The following is a 16,926-nucleotide window of genomic DNA, read 5'->3' on the forward strand; positions in this document are numbered from 1 at the left end:
GTATGAAATCGCTGCTGTGATTCTGGCTGCAGCGCTGGTTTTTGACACAGATGAAATAGTGTGGTCATGCGCAGTAGAAGGTTAAGGGCTGACCATAGTAAAGATGGCGCTGATGAAATATATGTACTTAGAGCACCTGTCTGGCCAGAGTACTTCCTGTCTAATTACCTGGACATGTGCAGTCCTGTAATGTTAGAGCCGCAGCTTGGCACTATTATTGTTATCGCAGTGGGGTGAGTCCTGCCACTTAATCTTGTACACCTGTTTATTATTTTTAATGTATTTTGTATGCACTGTATTTGCTACAGACACAATTTACACATGGCTGTTTAGCTATATTCTGATGATATGTATACTTATCTATTGTATGGATTGTACTGTTTTGGCACAGCACCTTTGCACTCTATTGATATGAACTGTTTGTTGATTATTTTGTAATTGGATGTACCTCTAAATACCCTGTATGTTCACATATGCACTGCTTGAAAAAGGCTCACATTAAAGCCAAAACGTCGCTAGAGCTCTTTTTTTTGAGCTAATAAATCACCGTTGTTTTTATTTTTTACAATGAGTGCTGTTTTCATCCCTTTTTTATTTATATATACAAACACACATACATAAATATACACACATATATACATACACATATATAAAAAGGAAAGGTTCATTTAGAAAAAAAACTTTATAGACAAAATACAATTATATACATTTTATCTTTTAACATTAAATTATAGGATCCATTGTATTCATAAGTCATTCTTGTCAGTATAATTCAGATGCTGATGTAGGTATGACAACGCCCTGCTTCTGTAACATTCGGAGAACATCTAATATTGCATCCAACTCAGTTCGAAACTTCTCGAGTTCCATGTTCTTTTGTTGCACAAGCCGCCTCCATTTCTCAATTTCCTTAACTTGTGCAGCTTCAGCAACGTGACGCGTTTGATCAATTATCTGCAAATAGGTGTAAAAAAACATGTCTAAATTTCTTGCCATCTTGGGTACAGGAAGTGAAGTGACAGACTGAAAGAACAATACATGCTCAGGTGTTGTGTGGGTGGGTGTCTGGGACATAAAAAATGTAGAATGTCACAGATTTAGATGTGTATCCTGTTAAATTCTATATCCATTGATTTAATCATTTGTTAGCACTAAAGGCACCCAATCAGAACTTCTTGTAGTTGATGATACCAACTTCTGTATATAGCCCCACCTGGAGGGGAAATGGTCTGTTCTTATGTGGCAAAAAAAAACCCAAAACCAGTACATATAATGCAGCTTTCATTTTGGGGGCAGGATAACATAAATGTCTCAAACATCTTGTACAGTGGAATGTAAAAGTTTGGGCACCCGTGGTCAAAATTACTGTTATTGTGAACAGTTAAGCAAGTTGAAGAGGGAATGATCTCCAAAAGGCCTGAAGTTAAAGATGACACATTTCATTTGTATTTTACGCAAAAAATATATATATCATTTCATCTTTTACATTTTAACCCTTTCATGACAGGAGCATTTTCCGTTTTTTTGCTCCTCTTCTTCCCAGAGCCATAGCCTTTGTATCTTTCAGTCAATATGGCCATGTGAGGGCTTATATTTCGCGGGACAAGTTGTACTTTTGAACAACATCACTCGTTTTACCATATCATGTACTGGAAAACAGTAAAAAAATCCCAAGTGCGGTAAAATTGCAAAAACATGTGCAATTCCACAGTTGTTTTTTTTTACCACGTTCACTGAATGCTAAAACTGACCTGCCATTGGCCAATGGCGCCATTCTCCGAGATCCGTAGCGTCTCCATTTTTTGTGATCTGGGGCCGGGTGAGGGCTTATTTTTTGCGCAACAAGCTGACGTTTTTATTGATACCATTTTGGGGTAGATCTGATATTTTGGTTGCCCATTATTGCAATGTTGCAGCGACCAAAAAAAAAGTAATTCTGCCATTTTTAATTTTTTTCTCATTACACCGTTTATCGATCGGATTAATTCTTTTTATATTGATAGATCAGGCAATTCTGAACGCGGCGATACCAAATATGTGTATGTGTGTTTTTTTATGGTTTTATTTTGAATGGGGCGAAAGGGGGGTGATTTAAACTTTTTTTTTTATTTTTAAAAACATTTTTTTTTTTACTTTTTGAATGCTTCAATTGTCTCCATGGAAGACTAGAAGCAGCAATTACCTGATCACCTGTACTACACAAAGGCACTGATCAGATCACCTGTGTGTAGCAGATTTGCTCACTTGCTATAAGCGCCAACCACTGGGCGGCACTCATAGCAATCTGGCAGTGACAACCACAGGGGTCTCCTGCAGACCCCGAGTTGTCATGCCAATCCATCGGCGACCCGTGATCATGTGACGGGTCACCAATGGACGGGGCCAATGACGTGCTTCCCGGAAGCACGAGTTAAGCAGAGATTGACAGCGGCATTTAACTGGTTAACTGCCGCGGGTGGATCGCGATTCGCTGTTGTGGGCACATGTCAGCCGATCTACACAGCTGACATGTGCCCAAAAAGGTGCGTGCTCCAGCGCTGAGCAAACAGGGGGATCTGACGTGGGGCGTACTATTACGCTCCACGCCAGAAAGGGGTTTATTTTGTAACTTTTAACTCCTTCAAGATCTTGGAAGTATCCATACGTCCAGATTGGTAGGTACTCACAGACCTTGGACGTATGAATACGTCATATCTTTAATGCGGCACTGATCGGATTAAGGCAGGGGTGGGCAATTAATTTTCCCGAGGGGCCACATGAGAGACCGTGACTGTTGGGGAGGGCCGAACCAATAGGCTGAAATTAATTCTGCTCAATATTAATATTAACATGAGCATGAGCCCCACACAGCCTCCCCATGTCCAGCATGAGCCCCACAAAGCCCCCCATGTCCAGCATGAGCCCCACACAGCCCCATGTCCAGCATGAGCCCCACACAGCCCCCCATGTCCAGCATGAGCCCCACACAGCCCCCAAGTCCAGCATGAGCCCCACACAGCCCCCCCATGTCCAGCATGAGCCCCACACAGCCCCCCCATGTCCAGTATGAGCCACACACAGTCCTCCCGTGTCCAGCATGAGCTCCACATAGCTCTCCTGTGTCCACCATGAGCTCCACACAGCCCCCCATGTCCAGCATGAGCCCCACACAGCCCTCCGGTGTCCAGCATGAGCCATACACAGCCCCCCATGTCTAGTATCAGCCCCACACAGCCTCCCATGTCCAGCATGAGCCCCACACAGCCCCCAAGTCCAGCATGAGCCCCACACAGCCCCCCCATGTCCAGCATGAGCCCCACACAGCCCCCCCATGTCCAGTATGAGCCACACACAGTCCTCCCGTGTCCAGCATGAGCACCACATAGCTCTCCTGTGTCCACCATGAGCTCCACACAGCCCCCCATGTCCAGCATGAGCCCCACACAGCCCTCCGGTGTCCAGCATGAGCCATACACAGCCCCCCATGTCTAGTATCAGCCCCACACAGCCTCCCATGTCCAGCATGAGCCCCACACAGCCCTCCCATGTCCAGTATGTGCCCCACAGAGTCCTCCCGTGTCCAGCATGAGCACCACACAGCCCTCCCAAGTCCAGCATGTGCACCACCCACCCCCCCATGTCCAGTATGAGAGCTCGAGAGCCTCCTCATGTCCAGCATGACAGCCCTTCCAAGTGTCCAGCATGACAGCCCCCCAGTGTCCAGCATTAAAGCCCCCCAGTGTCTAGCATTAAAGCCCCCCATGTCCAGCATGAGAGCCCCCCCTGTGTCCAGCATGACAACCCTCCCTAGTGTCCAGCATGAGAGCCCCCCCTATGTCCAGCATGAGAGCCCCCATGTGTCCAGCATGACAGCCCTCCCTAGTGTCCAGCATGAGAGCCCCCCCTGTGTCCAGCATGAGAGCCCCCCTGGGTCCAGCATGAGAGCCCCCCCTGTGTCCAGCATGAGACCCCCCTGTGTCCAGCATGACAGCCCTCCCTGTGTCCAGCATGAGAGCCCCCCCACTATGTCCAGCATGAGAGCCCCACTATGTACAGCATGAGAGCCCCCCTGTGTCCAGCATGAGAGCCCCCCCTGTGTCCAGCATTAAAGCATCTCTTGTGTCCAGCATTAAAGCATCTCTTGTGTCCAGCATTAAAGCAAAGCCGTCCCTGTGTCCAGCATTAAAGCCCCCCCTGTGTCCAGCATATACTTACTTCACTCCCCGTTTCCCTACGCTCCTGTCTCTGATGCACTGACTCTCCACAGTGTGCAGGCTGATGCCATTGTGTCAGCTGTTTCTAACGCTGATTGGTGGAAGAGGGAAGTGGTGGCCCCTCCTCCACCAATGCATTCACCGCGGATTGAGACCACGGATTGAGACAGCGGTGACGGTGTGCAGGCGGGCAGTGACGGCGTGCGGTGCAGTGCGGCCCGTGGGCCACTGTTATCAGCCCTTCGGCTGTCTCGGTCCGCGGGCCGGACTGGAACAGCCAGAGGGCCAGATGTGGCCCGCGGGCCGCACGTTGCCCAGATCTGGATTAAGGTGACTGCTGATTCTCACAGCAGGGCACCAGGAGTCAATGTCCCCCCGCAACTTCAATCGCTGTGATTGGCTGTTCCTTTCTGAACAGCCAATCACAGTGTTTTCAGTGTTTCAGGCTGGAGCCTAGCAACGACAGCATCACCAGGGCCAGCGTTGATTGGTGCGATGGGACGATGAAGTCAATCGCAAAAATCAGAGTGCACAGAGGCGATCTGACCTCAGAATGACTGCCCTGCACTCCCTCATTCTAGCTTTGGACGTGTGCAGGGCAGTCATACTGCTGTTCTGTTGCGCTGTGCTGGGCCTTATGGTGTCTCAGACTTTTTGAAGCCTGTGCCATGACTTCTGCTGGAGCTGCTGCTGTTGAAGAAATAAAACGTTCCTGATCCTTCCCTGATCTTTCCTAATCCACCATAATCCCCCTCTCCCCGCCCCTATCCACCCCCTCCTTCTGCCACCGAGTGCTGATCAGTACTTGATTGCTCAATTTTTAGCAGTTTTTTTTTGTTAAAGCGTCCTGCAGCCGCCAAACATTGATCAGTGATGCAATTCCAGCTGTTTTCCAGGACTATTTTTGTCCCTGTCTATTCCCCCTTCATATGCACCACCTCTGTGTGTGCATCCTGAAGCCCTAGAGCGCTGATCAGTGACACAAATCACTGATCGGCACCAGTGTTCGAATGTTTTCCAGGACTTTTATGTCCATGTCTATCTCCCACCTTTGCACCACATCTGTGCGTGTGTCCTACAGCCATCGAGCTCTGGTCGGTGACGTACATCAGTGATCGGCCTCCGTTTGTTGATTTTTTTTTTGTGTGTGAAAAAGAATAAAAAAAAATAATAATTTAGATTAGTTGATAGGACTAGATTGGGGACAGTAAAAATATACTGTAGTAATCAGCGTATTTTTTACTGAATTTAGTTAGGGTTAGTGTCAGCGCGGAAAAAAAAGAATAAAAGAATCACATCCTTGTGTGCATCCTACAGCCATCGAGCGCTGTTCGATGACGCACAGCACTGATCGGCCTTTGGTTGTTGTTTTTTTTTGTCTGGTGTGTAAAAAGAATAAAAACATTTTTTAGATTAGTTGATAGGACTAGATTAGGGACAGTAAAAATATAATAATATATTAGTAATCGGCAACTATTACAGTATTTTTTACTGAATATAGTCAGGGGTAGTGTCCTGGTAGTGCATTTTGGTCTGAAGATCTGAGCAGGTAAATACTGCTGCTTATTTTGCTGTTTTTTTTTCTTGAATTTTGGGGGAATTTTAATTCTTATTGTGGCTTTGCTTTTTGTATTAAGTTTGTTTTTTATGTTACCAAATTTTTATATTCTTTTTCCACATTCTAATTTTTTTTTCCTCTTCTAAATAAAAAAAACAAGTTTACACCAAACACACGCCTGAATAAAATTTGGTACACACACAAAACACCACATACGTGAAAAAATGTCCCACACGCCTCCGACACTGACAGTGAGGGAGAAGATACCATCCTTCCTTTATTTTTCATCCTCCCCTTCCTCAAGTGATAACTGAACCGCCACACAGATGCCCCAGGACAGAAAATGAAGCAGCACCCCCAACTTTGACCGACTTTTCAAAGTTTGGCAAGTCATTTGATCACTTCTGCAACAAATTTTCTGAGGTGTACGTTTCCCAAAGGGACATCTGCACGGATCAGTCCCTAATACATTTCAAGGGGAGGCTCAAATTCCGGCAGTACCTGCCCAGTAAGAGTGCCATCTACGGAATTAAGCTCTATAAATTGTGTGAGAGTACCTCAGGGTACACCCACAGGTTTAGAGTTTATGAAGAGAAGGACACCGGATTGAACCCCCTGAATGTCACCCTGTATGTCCTGGGAGTGAGGGGGAAAATTATGCGGGATTTGGTGCACCCACTGCTGGATCAAGGTTATCACCTCTATGTAGATAACTTTTATACCAGCATACCACTCTTCAAGTCCATCTCGGTGTGAGCTACCGCAGCATGTGGTACTGTCTGCAAAAATCAGAGAGGCCTCCCTAAGACGCTAATTGGCAGCTGCTCAGAAAGGGTGACAGCAGAGCCCAATGTCGTGACAACATGCTGGTGGTCAAGTGCAAGAGGGAAGTACTTTTCTTGACTATATACATGGTGATGGCAGCACCCCCACTGCTGTACGAGGTACCTCTACACAGGTCAACAAACCAGACTGTGTACTGGGGTACAACAACAACATGGAGGGGAGTTGATCTCTCTGATCAAGTTCTCCTCCTGTACGGTGTCATGAGAAAAGTCAAGGTGTGGTACAAGAAACTGGCCGTGCACATGGTACAGATAGCAATGTACAACGCTTACCTGCCATCACAGTGTGAAGGCCAGACCAGTATGTACCTTAATTTTCAGGAAGTAGTAATCAAAGCTCTAATCTTTCGAGATCAGGAAGGAGTGGGCACCATTACTTCCGGAACTGAAGATGCTCGTATCACACCAGGACAATATTTCCCCGGTGAGGTCCCGCAAACCACAAAGTAAGGAAGGTTGCAAAAGAGGTACCAAATGTGTTACAGAAGGGTCGCAAGGACACCACTTTTCAATGCGACACCTGTAATCACAAATCTGGCCTATGTATAAAAGAATGCTTCAAACTGTACTACACATGCATGAACAACAAAATAAATTTCTGACTTACACAACTCACATATGCCGACCTGATGCACTCTACACAACTCACGTATGTAAACTGATGTACACTACACATCTCATGTATGCCAACCTGATGCACTCTACACTACTCATGTACGCTACTACATTATAAAGTTCACATACAAGGATCACTAGATCAATTCCAATATAGGGTCACTTTTGGGGTGTTTCCGCTGTTTAGGCACATCAGGGTTTCTCCAAACGCGACATGGCACCCGCAGACCATTCCATTAAAGTCTGTATTCCAAAACGTCACTCCTTCCCTTCTGAGCCCTGCCGTGCGCCCAAACAGTAGTTTTCTCCCACATACAGTATGGGGTATACGCGTACTCAGGAGAAATTGCACAACAAATTTTGGGGTTCATTTTCTCCTATTACCCTTGTGAAAATAAAAAATTGGAGCTAAAAACATTTTTGTGGAAATTTTTTTATTTATTTATTTTCACGGCTCAACGTTATAAATTTCTGCAATTAACCCGGGGGTTCAAGGTGTTCACCACATATCTAGATAGGTTCCTTGAGGGGTCTAGTTTCTAAAATGGGGTTACTTGTGGGGGGTTTCCACTATTTAGGCACATCAGGGGCTCTCCAAACGCGACATGGTGTCCACTCTCGATTCCAACCAATTTTGCATTCAAAAAGTCACTTTTGAGCCCAGCTGTGTGCCCAAATAGTAGATTCCCCCCACGTATGGGGTACTGGTGTACTTAGGAGACATTGCACAACCAAGTTTGGGGTACATTTCCACCTTTTACCACTGTGAAAAAAAAAACTGGATATAAAGTAACATTTTTGTGAAAAAAAGTTAGTTTATTTTTCTCTTCCACATTGCTTCAGTTCCTGTGAAGGACCTGAAGGCTTAGTAAACTTCTTGAATGTGGTTTTGAGCACTTTGAGGGGTGCAGTTTTATAATGGTGTAACTTTAGGGTATTTTCTGTCATAGACCCCTCAAAGTCACTTCAAATGTGATGTGGTCCCTAAAAAAATGGTTTAGTAAGTTCTGTTGGAAAAATGTGAAGTCGCTGGTCAACTTTTAACCCTTCTAACTTCCTAACAAAAAAAAAAAAAGATGGTTCAAAAATTGTGCTGACAAAGTAGACATGTGGGAAATGTTATTTATTAGATATTTTGTGTGACTTAACTCTGGTTTAAGGGCATAAAAATTGAAAGTTTGAAATTTGCAAAAATGTCAACATTTTTAGCCAAATTTCCGTTTGTTTTTTTTTTTACAAATAAACATATCGAGCAAATTTTGCTGCTATCATGAAGTACAGTACATCACGAAAAAAATGATCAGAATCAGTGGGATCTGTTGAAGCATTCCAGAGTTATTACCTCATAAAGTGACAGTGGTCAGAATTGTAAAATTTGTCCTGGTCATGAAGTTCAAAATAGGATTGGGTGGTGAAAAGGTTAAAATGAAAAAAAAAAAAAAAAATTACAATATATTTTTTTTAGCCTAAAATACCAAAAAATGTATCATTTATAAAACTTTATGCCTTTAAGAGATCATTTCATCTTCGTCTTTCTTAACTGTTCACAATAACAGTAATTTTGACCAGGGTTGCTCAAACTTTTACATTCCACTGTATGCATATAAGGGTGTATATATACACACACACCAGACATTTTTCAACATGGACAGATGCATTTTCTATTTCAGCCTACTGTTTCTATGCTTAAAGGGGTTGTTCGACGAACAAAGTACATTTTAATTAATAGATCTTGGAATAATAATAACTTCCACAATGGGATGTGTTAAGAAAAAATGTTCCTGTGCTGAGATAATCTTATAAATGTACCCCTGCTATGTACTGTGTAATGGCTGTGTCTGACCGTACAGGGACATGGTCTGATCATACCACAGCTCCTGGGCAGGGGAGGACGCAAAAGAATATACAGATATTACAACATGAGATTGCAAATGATAGCTTTTGTGAGGCAAAACGTTTCATTGCTGTTTTTACGCAATGTTTTACCACAAAGAAAGAAGCATATGTGATACTGTGCTGTCCTGTTGTACAGTGGGTACAGAAAGTATTCAGACCCCTTTAAATTTTTCACTCTTTGCTTCATTGCAGTCATTTAGTAAAATCTAAAAAGTTCATTTTTTTTCTCATTAAAGTACACTCTGCACCCCATCTTGACTGAAAAAAAACAGAAATGTAGAAATGTTTGCAAATTTATTAAAAAAGAAAAACTGAGTACTCTGGACCTCAGACTTGGCTGAAGGTTCACCTTCAAACAAGAAATGACCCTAAGCACACAGCTAAAATAACAAAGGAGTGGCTTCAGAACAACTCTGTGACCATTCTTGACTGGTCCAGCCAGAGCCCTGACCTAAACCCAATTGAGCATCTCTGGAGAGACCTGAAAATGGCAGTCCACCAACGTTCACCATTCAACCTGACGGAACCGGAGAGGATCAGCAAGGAAGAATGGCAGAGGATCCCCAAATCCAGGTGTTAAAAAAGACTCATGGCTGTACTAGCTCAAAAGGGGGCTTCCACTCAATACTGAGCAAAGGGTCTGAATACTTATGACCATGTAATATTTCAAGTTTTTCTTTTTTAGTAAATTTGCAAAAATTTCTACATTTCTGTATTTTTTCAGTCGAGATGGGGTGCAGAGTGTACTTTAATGAGAAAAAAATGAACTTTTTAGAATTTACCAAATGGCTGCAATGAAACAAAGAGTGAAAAATTTAAAAGGGGTCTGAATACTTTCCGTACCCACTGTATACTCTTTTGCGTCCTCCCCTTGCCAGGAGATGTGGTATGGTCAGACACAGCCATTACACAGTACATTGCAGGGGCACATTTATAAGATAATCTCAGCACAGGAACATTATTTTTAAACACATCCAGCTATGGAACTTGTTATTATTCAAAGATCTGTTGATTAAAATTACCTTTGTTTGTGGGAAACCCCCTTTAAGTAATGTCAGAATATGCTCAATGAATTCTAACTGGCAATTTGAGATTAATGGCATCAGCATTGTTCCTGTTAGGTGTTAAATTACTACAGAATTCCCTGCTTTCTCATCAAATGAGACATGTCAACAGCTTGTTATTCTTCATCTATTCAGTAAAAGATGTATTATAGCCTTTAGGGAATTGACTGGGTAAGGTGAGATGATTAAAGCCTGTCTTGTTGTAAAAGACACTGCATAAATATTTATGATGCTTGGATGGCAGATTGTAAAGGGCAGCCACTCTACCTGTTGGAGTTCTTGCTCCCTTTGTGAATGCCGGATTTCCATATGTTTGATTTTATATTCAAGTGTTAAAAAGGGCTTCATTTCTGGACTGTGACATTCTTTGGCCATCTTTAGTTCATCCAGCAGCTTTGTTATCTTTTACAGAGAGGGGAAAAGAGTAATTATGGATAGGTTTTATAAAGAAAACATCAAAGAACAAGAGCTTTGCATATTCTACATATTCTCCTTTCATTTTTCAATGAACACAACTATAAACTCTGGATAAAATATAATGAGGATTATAACAATGATTTATATTAAACCAGATAACCATCTGTCACCTAAAAAATAATAATATTATTTGGACTATAAGGTCGCACAACTCACTGGACCTGACCTAACTTAAAAGCATAAAAAAGGGTCCACTCTATGGGCAACATATTAAAACCAGGACACTTCCTCAGAAAGCTGGCTGCAGTGCCTCCTCATTTGGCTGGTAACACTGCCCCCTTGCTATGCCAATCAGTCCCTCATTATTTTCAGGGACACCACTTCTCCTTGAGCATAGCAGACAATAGAGGTGACGGGGATATTAGGGGTGAATCTGCTCCATATCACCATGTAGAAGAGGAGATCAAATGTTTAGCGTAAAGGTGCAATTACGTCTAAGGACTAGCAGCTCAGCTACGCGTCTGCTTACACATGCAGACTCGTTTGTCTAGTGATTGGCAGCCTGTTTAGATTTTATGATTATCATGAAACAAATGTTTCTAGAAAGATCAATCATGATAATCATGCAGTGTAGAAGAACCACTTTGATGTAACTGTTCAGTGAGCAAAACACATACATTTGTATATACAGCATAATACCTGTTGTGTTCACACTCTACCTTGCAGGTCCTTTCACTAACATGGCACTGAGAGTCTCCTGCTGCCTTTATCACAGCAGAAAATTACACTGCTTCATAGTTTTTAGCAGAGAAAGTATGTTCAATAATCAGAAGAATATGGCATATTAACGTCACTACCTTCTGCTTAATGATTACCTGCAATGTATTTCTTCGGTGTTGGCTACTTGACTACTTTTTAGTTCTTTTCTATTTCAGTAGTTCACAGCTGTTATTAGTGACTCAATCTAAGTCATCTAGAGTGCCACCAAGGGATCTGAGGCTGTCTGTAACCCAACGCCTGACTCATCTCGATGCTTTACTTTACTGCCTCATACAGGCTCGTATATGCCGTGCAAGAACAAATTCTGAAGAAGTTCACAGCATGCAGAATTGATTGCAGATTACTTCAAGGACTGAAACATTAGAAACTGCAAGCAATCGGCAGTGAAAATAATGGCAATTGCCACACAGTGACATAAGAAAGTTTAGATAGGAGTTTTGTTTCATATTTTTTCAGCAAGAGCTATGTACTATTATATTTACCTCTGTAAAAGATCAGATCTAAAAATTGGAGTACAATGTTAAAAAACATTCAATAACATCTTAAAGATGTTCCCAAGCCTGATAAAACCTCTCAGAATGCTATAAAGTAAAAAAAAGGGCATTTTGTTACTTAAAAGGTGTCATGTGTCTGGTTTCGAACCCTTGAGCCTGTGCTTTGTGTTCAGCTTATCTGTCCACCGAGCCACAGCAGATGCACCTTTTCTCCAGGTGTATCGTTTCTGTTATCCTTGCTTCAGTCTTTTTAGGGTGACAAATGTTTTAATTTACTATTTTTTCTGCCCAATCACCTTTCGGTGTGGCTTTGTATATTTTACCCCTGCTGGTATTTCCTGCTTGGTGATAGTCTCATTTGGATGTCCAGTGATACTGCTGTAGTCTAAGCCAGTCAGTGGAAGACCAGGTAGGGTTTATTACTTTGCTGTTTATGTTCTTTACCCTGCACCTATCTTCTGTTTCATTTTAGGAAGTAGGCGGCATATTTTCTAACAGTACGTACTTAATACTTTATTATGTATTTTGTAGATTGTTTTTCTCATTCTGGGACCTCTTTTTATTTCAGCACACTTTCCCTTCTGTAGGTAATTTACACTCTATGCTCTGCCCTCCAGTTCTTTCAGAGGAGTGTGAAGCGCTCAATGGCCTTTCAGGCAGCATAGGTCCGAGTTGCCATTGTCTAGTCTGTGGATATGGCTATCTCAGTTCACACAGGAACCACTAGGGACTGCGGGGTCAGGATCTCTAGTCTGTACAGGAACCGGCAGGGTCAACTGCAGTTTTTAGTGTGTTATGTTACCTATTTTCCTGAGTGAGTTGTTACACTATCATAACAAAAGGTTTTCTATGATAAAATGATAAAAGCCTTTTCTCGCACCATTCATTGGGAAACTCTGTGCTTTGGGTTATGGAAGCTGATGCTAAGAGGTGGACACTAAGTGAAGTGTTTGCACCTCCTAAGCAGTTACAGTATATCTTTTAACCAGTTTTGCTTAGTGTCCTTAGGAGGCAAACCTTTTTGCTTTCTGTTTTTCTTTCCCCTTTTAAAATTGGAATGCAGGGAAGAACAATCACTCTGTTACCAGCACAGCTCAGCACAATTAGGCAGTAGTACACAGGTATCATGGGCTTCCAACCTACTCCCTTGCAGCCACTGGTGGTTTGTATAGATATTGTATCTACTATTTACTGATTTTTGGATTGTGTGTGGCTGCAATTGAGTATTGATGCGTCTATATACACTGCTCAAAAAAATAAAGGGAACACTTAAACAACAGAATATAACTCCAAGTGAATCAAACTGTCCACTTAGGAAGCAACACTGATTGACAATCAATTTCACATGCTGTTGTGCAAATGGAATAGACAATAGATGGAAATTATTGGCAATTATCAAGACACCCTCACTAAAGGAGTGGTTCTGCAGGTGGGGACCACAGACTACATCTCAGTACTAATGCTTTCTGGCTGATGTTTTGGTCACTTTTGAATGTTGGTTGTGCTTTCACACTCGTGGTAGCATGAGACGGACTCTACAACCCACAGAAGTTGCTCAGGTAGTGCAGCTCATCCAGGATGGTACATCAATGCGAGCTGTGGCAAGAAGGTTTGCTGTGTCTGTCAGCGTAGTGTCCAGAGGCTGGAGGCGCTACCAGGAGACAGGACAGTGTACCAGGAGACGTGGAGGGGGCCGTAGGAGGGCAACAACCCAGCAGCAGGACAGTTACCTCCGCCTTTGTGCAAGGAGGAACAGGAGGAACACTGTCAGAGCCCTGCAAAATGACCTCCAGCAGGCCACAAATGTGCATGTGTCTGCACAAACGGTTAGAAACTGACTCCATGAGGGTGGTATGAGGGCCCGACGTCCACAGATGGGGGTTGTGCTCACAGCCCAACACCGTGCAGGACGCTTGGCATTTGCCACAGAACACCAGGATTGGTAAAGTCGCCACTGGCGCCCTGTGCTCTTCACAGATAAAAGCAGGTTCACACTGAGCACATGTGACAGACGTGATAGAGTCTGGAAACGCCGTGGAGAGCGATCTGCTGACTGCAACATCCTTCAGCATGACCGGTTTGGCAGTGGGTCAGTAATGGTGTGGGGTGGCATTTCTTTGGAGGGCAGCACAGCCCTCCATGTGCTCGCCAGAGGTAGCCTGACTGCCATTAGGTACCGAGATGAGATCCTCAGACTCCTTGTGAGACCATATGCTGGTGCGGTTGGCCCTATGTTCCTCCTAATGCAGGACAATGCCAGACCTCATGTGGCTGGAGTGTGTCAGCAGTTCCTGCAAGATGAAGGCATTGAAGCTATGGACTGGCCCGCCCGTTCCCCAGACCTGAATCCGATTGAGCACATCTGGGACATCATATCTCGCTCCATCCACCAACGTCACGTTGCACCACAGACTGTCCAGTTGGTGGATGCTTTAGTCCAGGTCTGGGAGGAGATCCCACAGGAGACCATCCGCAACCTCATCAGGAGCATGACCAGGAGTTGTAGGGAGGTCATACAGGCACGTGGAGGCCACACACAATACATAGCGTCATTTTGACTTGTTTTAACTCCTTTAAAGCCCAAGACGTACTAATACGTATCTACGCCCTGGGCTTTAAGAGTCTGATAAGTATTAGTACGTCTTTGCGATCGCGCCCACACACAGGCTGTGTGGGCGCGATTGCCGCCGGGTGTCAGCTGATTGTCACAGCTGACACCCGATGCTATGTGCAGGGAGCGGTCCCGCACCGCTTCCGGCACATTAACCCCCGCAATGCTGCGATCTACAGTACAGACCAAAAGTTTGGACACACCTTCTCATTTAAAGATTTTTCTGTATTTTCATGATTTTGAAAATTGTACATTCACACTGAAGGCATCAAAACTATGAATTAAAACATGTGGAATTATATACTTAACAAAAAAGTGTGAAACACCTGAAAATATGTCTTATATTCTAGGTTCTTCAAAGTAGCCAACTTTTGCTTTGATGATTTCTTTGCATACTCTTGGCATTCTCTTGATGAGCTTCAAGAGGTAGTCACCGGAAATGGTTTTCACTTCACAGGTGTGCCCTGTCAGGTTAAATAAGTGGGATTTCTTGCCTTATAAATGGGGTTGGGACCATCAGTTGTGTTGTGCAGAAGTCAGTTGGATACACAGCTGTTAGTCCTACTGAATAGACTGTTAGAATTTGTATTATGGAAAGAAAAAAGCAGCTAAGTAAAGAAAAACGAGTGGCAATCATTACTTTAAGAAATGAAGGTCAGTCAGTCTGAAAAATTGGGAAAACTTTGAAAGTGTCCCCAAGTGCAGTTGCAAAAACCATCATGCGCTACAAAGAAACTGGCTCACATGAGAACCGCCCCAGGAAAGGAAGACCAAGAGTCACCTCTGCTTCTGAGGATAAGTTTATCCGAGTTACCAGTCTCAGAAATCGCAGGTTAACAGCAGCTCAGATTAGAGACCAGGTTAATGCCACTCAGAGTTGTAGCAGCAGACACATCTCTACAACAACTGTTAAGAGGAGACTTTGTGCAGCAGGCCTTCATGGTAAAATAGCGGCTAGGAAACCACTGCTAAGGACAGGCAACAAGCACAAGAGACTAGTTTGGGCTAAAGAACACAAGGAATGGACATTAGACCAGTGGAAATCTGTGCTTTGGTCTGATGAGTCCAAATTTAAGATCTTTGGTTCCAACCACTGTGTCTTTGTGCGATGCAGAAAAGGTGAACGGATGGACTCTACATGCCTGGTTCCCACCGTGAAGCATGGAGGAGGAGGTGTGATGGTGTGGGGGTGCTTTGCTGGTGACACTGTTGGGGATTTATTCAAAATTGAAGGCATACTGAACCAGCATGACTACACAGCATCTTGCAGCGGCATGCTATTCCATCAGGTTTGCGTTTAGTTGGACCATCAATGATTTTTCAACAGGACAATTACCCCAAACACACCTCCAGGCTGTGTAAGGGCTATTTCACCAAGAAGGAGAGTGATGAGGTGCTACGCCAGATGACCAGGCCTCCACAGTCACCAGACCTGAACCCAATCGAGATGGTTTAGGGCAGGGGTGTCCAAACTTTTTTCTAAGAGTGCCAAATTTGATGAAGTGAACATGTGCGAGGGCCGATCATTTTGCTTGACATTCTTTGGACCATTAAAATGAATGCAAATAAACTTTTTTTGCAAAGTTTATTGAAAACGGCATACTTTTTATTTTGTGACTTGGATGACAAATCTAAACAGGTGTTTAATCAATCTGCCTTAAAGGGGTTAACCCAGACATACCCCCATTCTCACCCAGGAAGCCCCTCCCCGACTTGAGCATCGAAGCAGTTTATGCTCCAATGTCCTACTTTTGCCCTGCACTAAATTGCGCAGAGGAAAGGCATTTTCTGGAGTTCTAGTGACATACCCGGCTCTCCACGGGGCTGGCAGAAAGCCCAGTGACGTCACCGGCACTGATGGGCGGGCTTTATCACCAGTAAACCAGCTAGAGCAGCGCTAAAGCCTGCACATTAGAGCCGGTGAAGCCTCCTACCGGCAGTGTGTCATTGTAAATAGCACAGGGCAAGGGAGCACATCGGAGCATGAGATGCTTTGATGCCCATGGCAGGGGGGCTGCCTGGGTGAAAAAGGGGGTATGTCTGGGTACTGAACTTGGACAACCCCTTTAATATAATAAAAACAGGAAACTGAGATATCTCAGGAACATTTTAAAGTACATTACACAAAGTAATGTAAGGTTGTCTGTCAACTTATAAGTTCAAAAAATGTGAACAGGAACATAACAGCAAGTATACATGTGTTCAAATATATAACTGTCTATCCAACTGACATTAATTGAGATTTTACAACATATTAATCTCAATTAAAAAAAAGAAACTAGCCTGCACTAATGTGAAGGGTGAAACTGGGATCTGGACTGCAGCACATAGACTAGGTCTGGTTCAATGGCCGTGGTTTTGATGCGCAAAATGTCACGCAGGTGAGAGTCACTTAGTCTTGTCCTCACGCGGTTCTTGTTAAAGTTCATAACAGAGAATGTCTTCTCACACAA

At 43.6% G+C, this 16,926-nt stretch overlaps 1 protein-coding gene across 2 annotated transcripts in view; it reads right to left on the minus strand.

Annotated features, from left to right (window-relative positions):
• Window positions 1–711: 711 nt before the first annotated feature.
• CEP162 (centrosomal protein 162) overlaps window positions 712–16,926 on the minus strand; it is a 145,822-nt gene continuing 129,607 nt past the window's right edge. The window contains exons 26-27 of one of the 2 annotated variants that reach the window (XM_073675653.1): window positions 10,439–10,573; window positions 712–954 (exon numbers count right to left, since the gene is read on the minus strand). In XM_073675653.1, coding sequence (XP_073531754.1) covers window positions 763–954; window positions 10,439–10,573 — 327 coding nt within the window. In that variant the 3' untranslated portion in view covers window positions 712–762. The remainder of the gene's footprint in view (window positions 955–10,438; window positions 10,574–16,926) is intronic. The other variant, XM_073675654.1, reaches the window with a different exon arrangement.

This window comes from Phyllobates terribilis, unplaced genomic scaffold (assembly GCF_046119375.1).
Source record: "Phyllobates terribilis strain yellow unplaced genomic scaffold, ASM4611937v1 Scaffold_3__8_contigs__length_932513732, whole genome shotgun sequence".
Lineage (NCBI taxonomy): Eukaryota > Metazoa > Chordata > Amphibia > Anura > Dendrobatidae > Phyllobates > Phyllobates terribilis.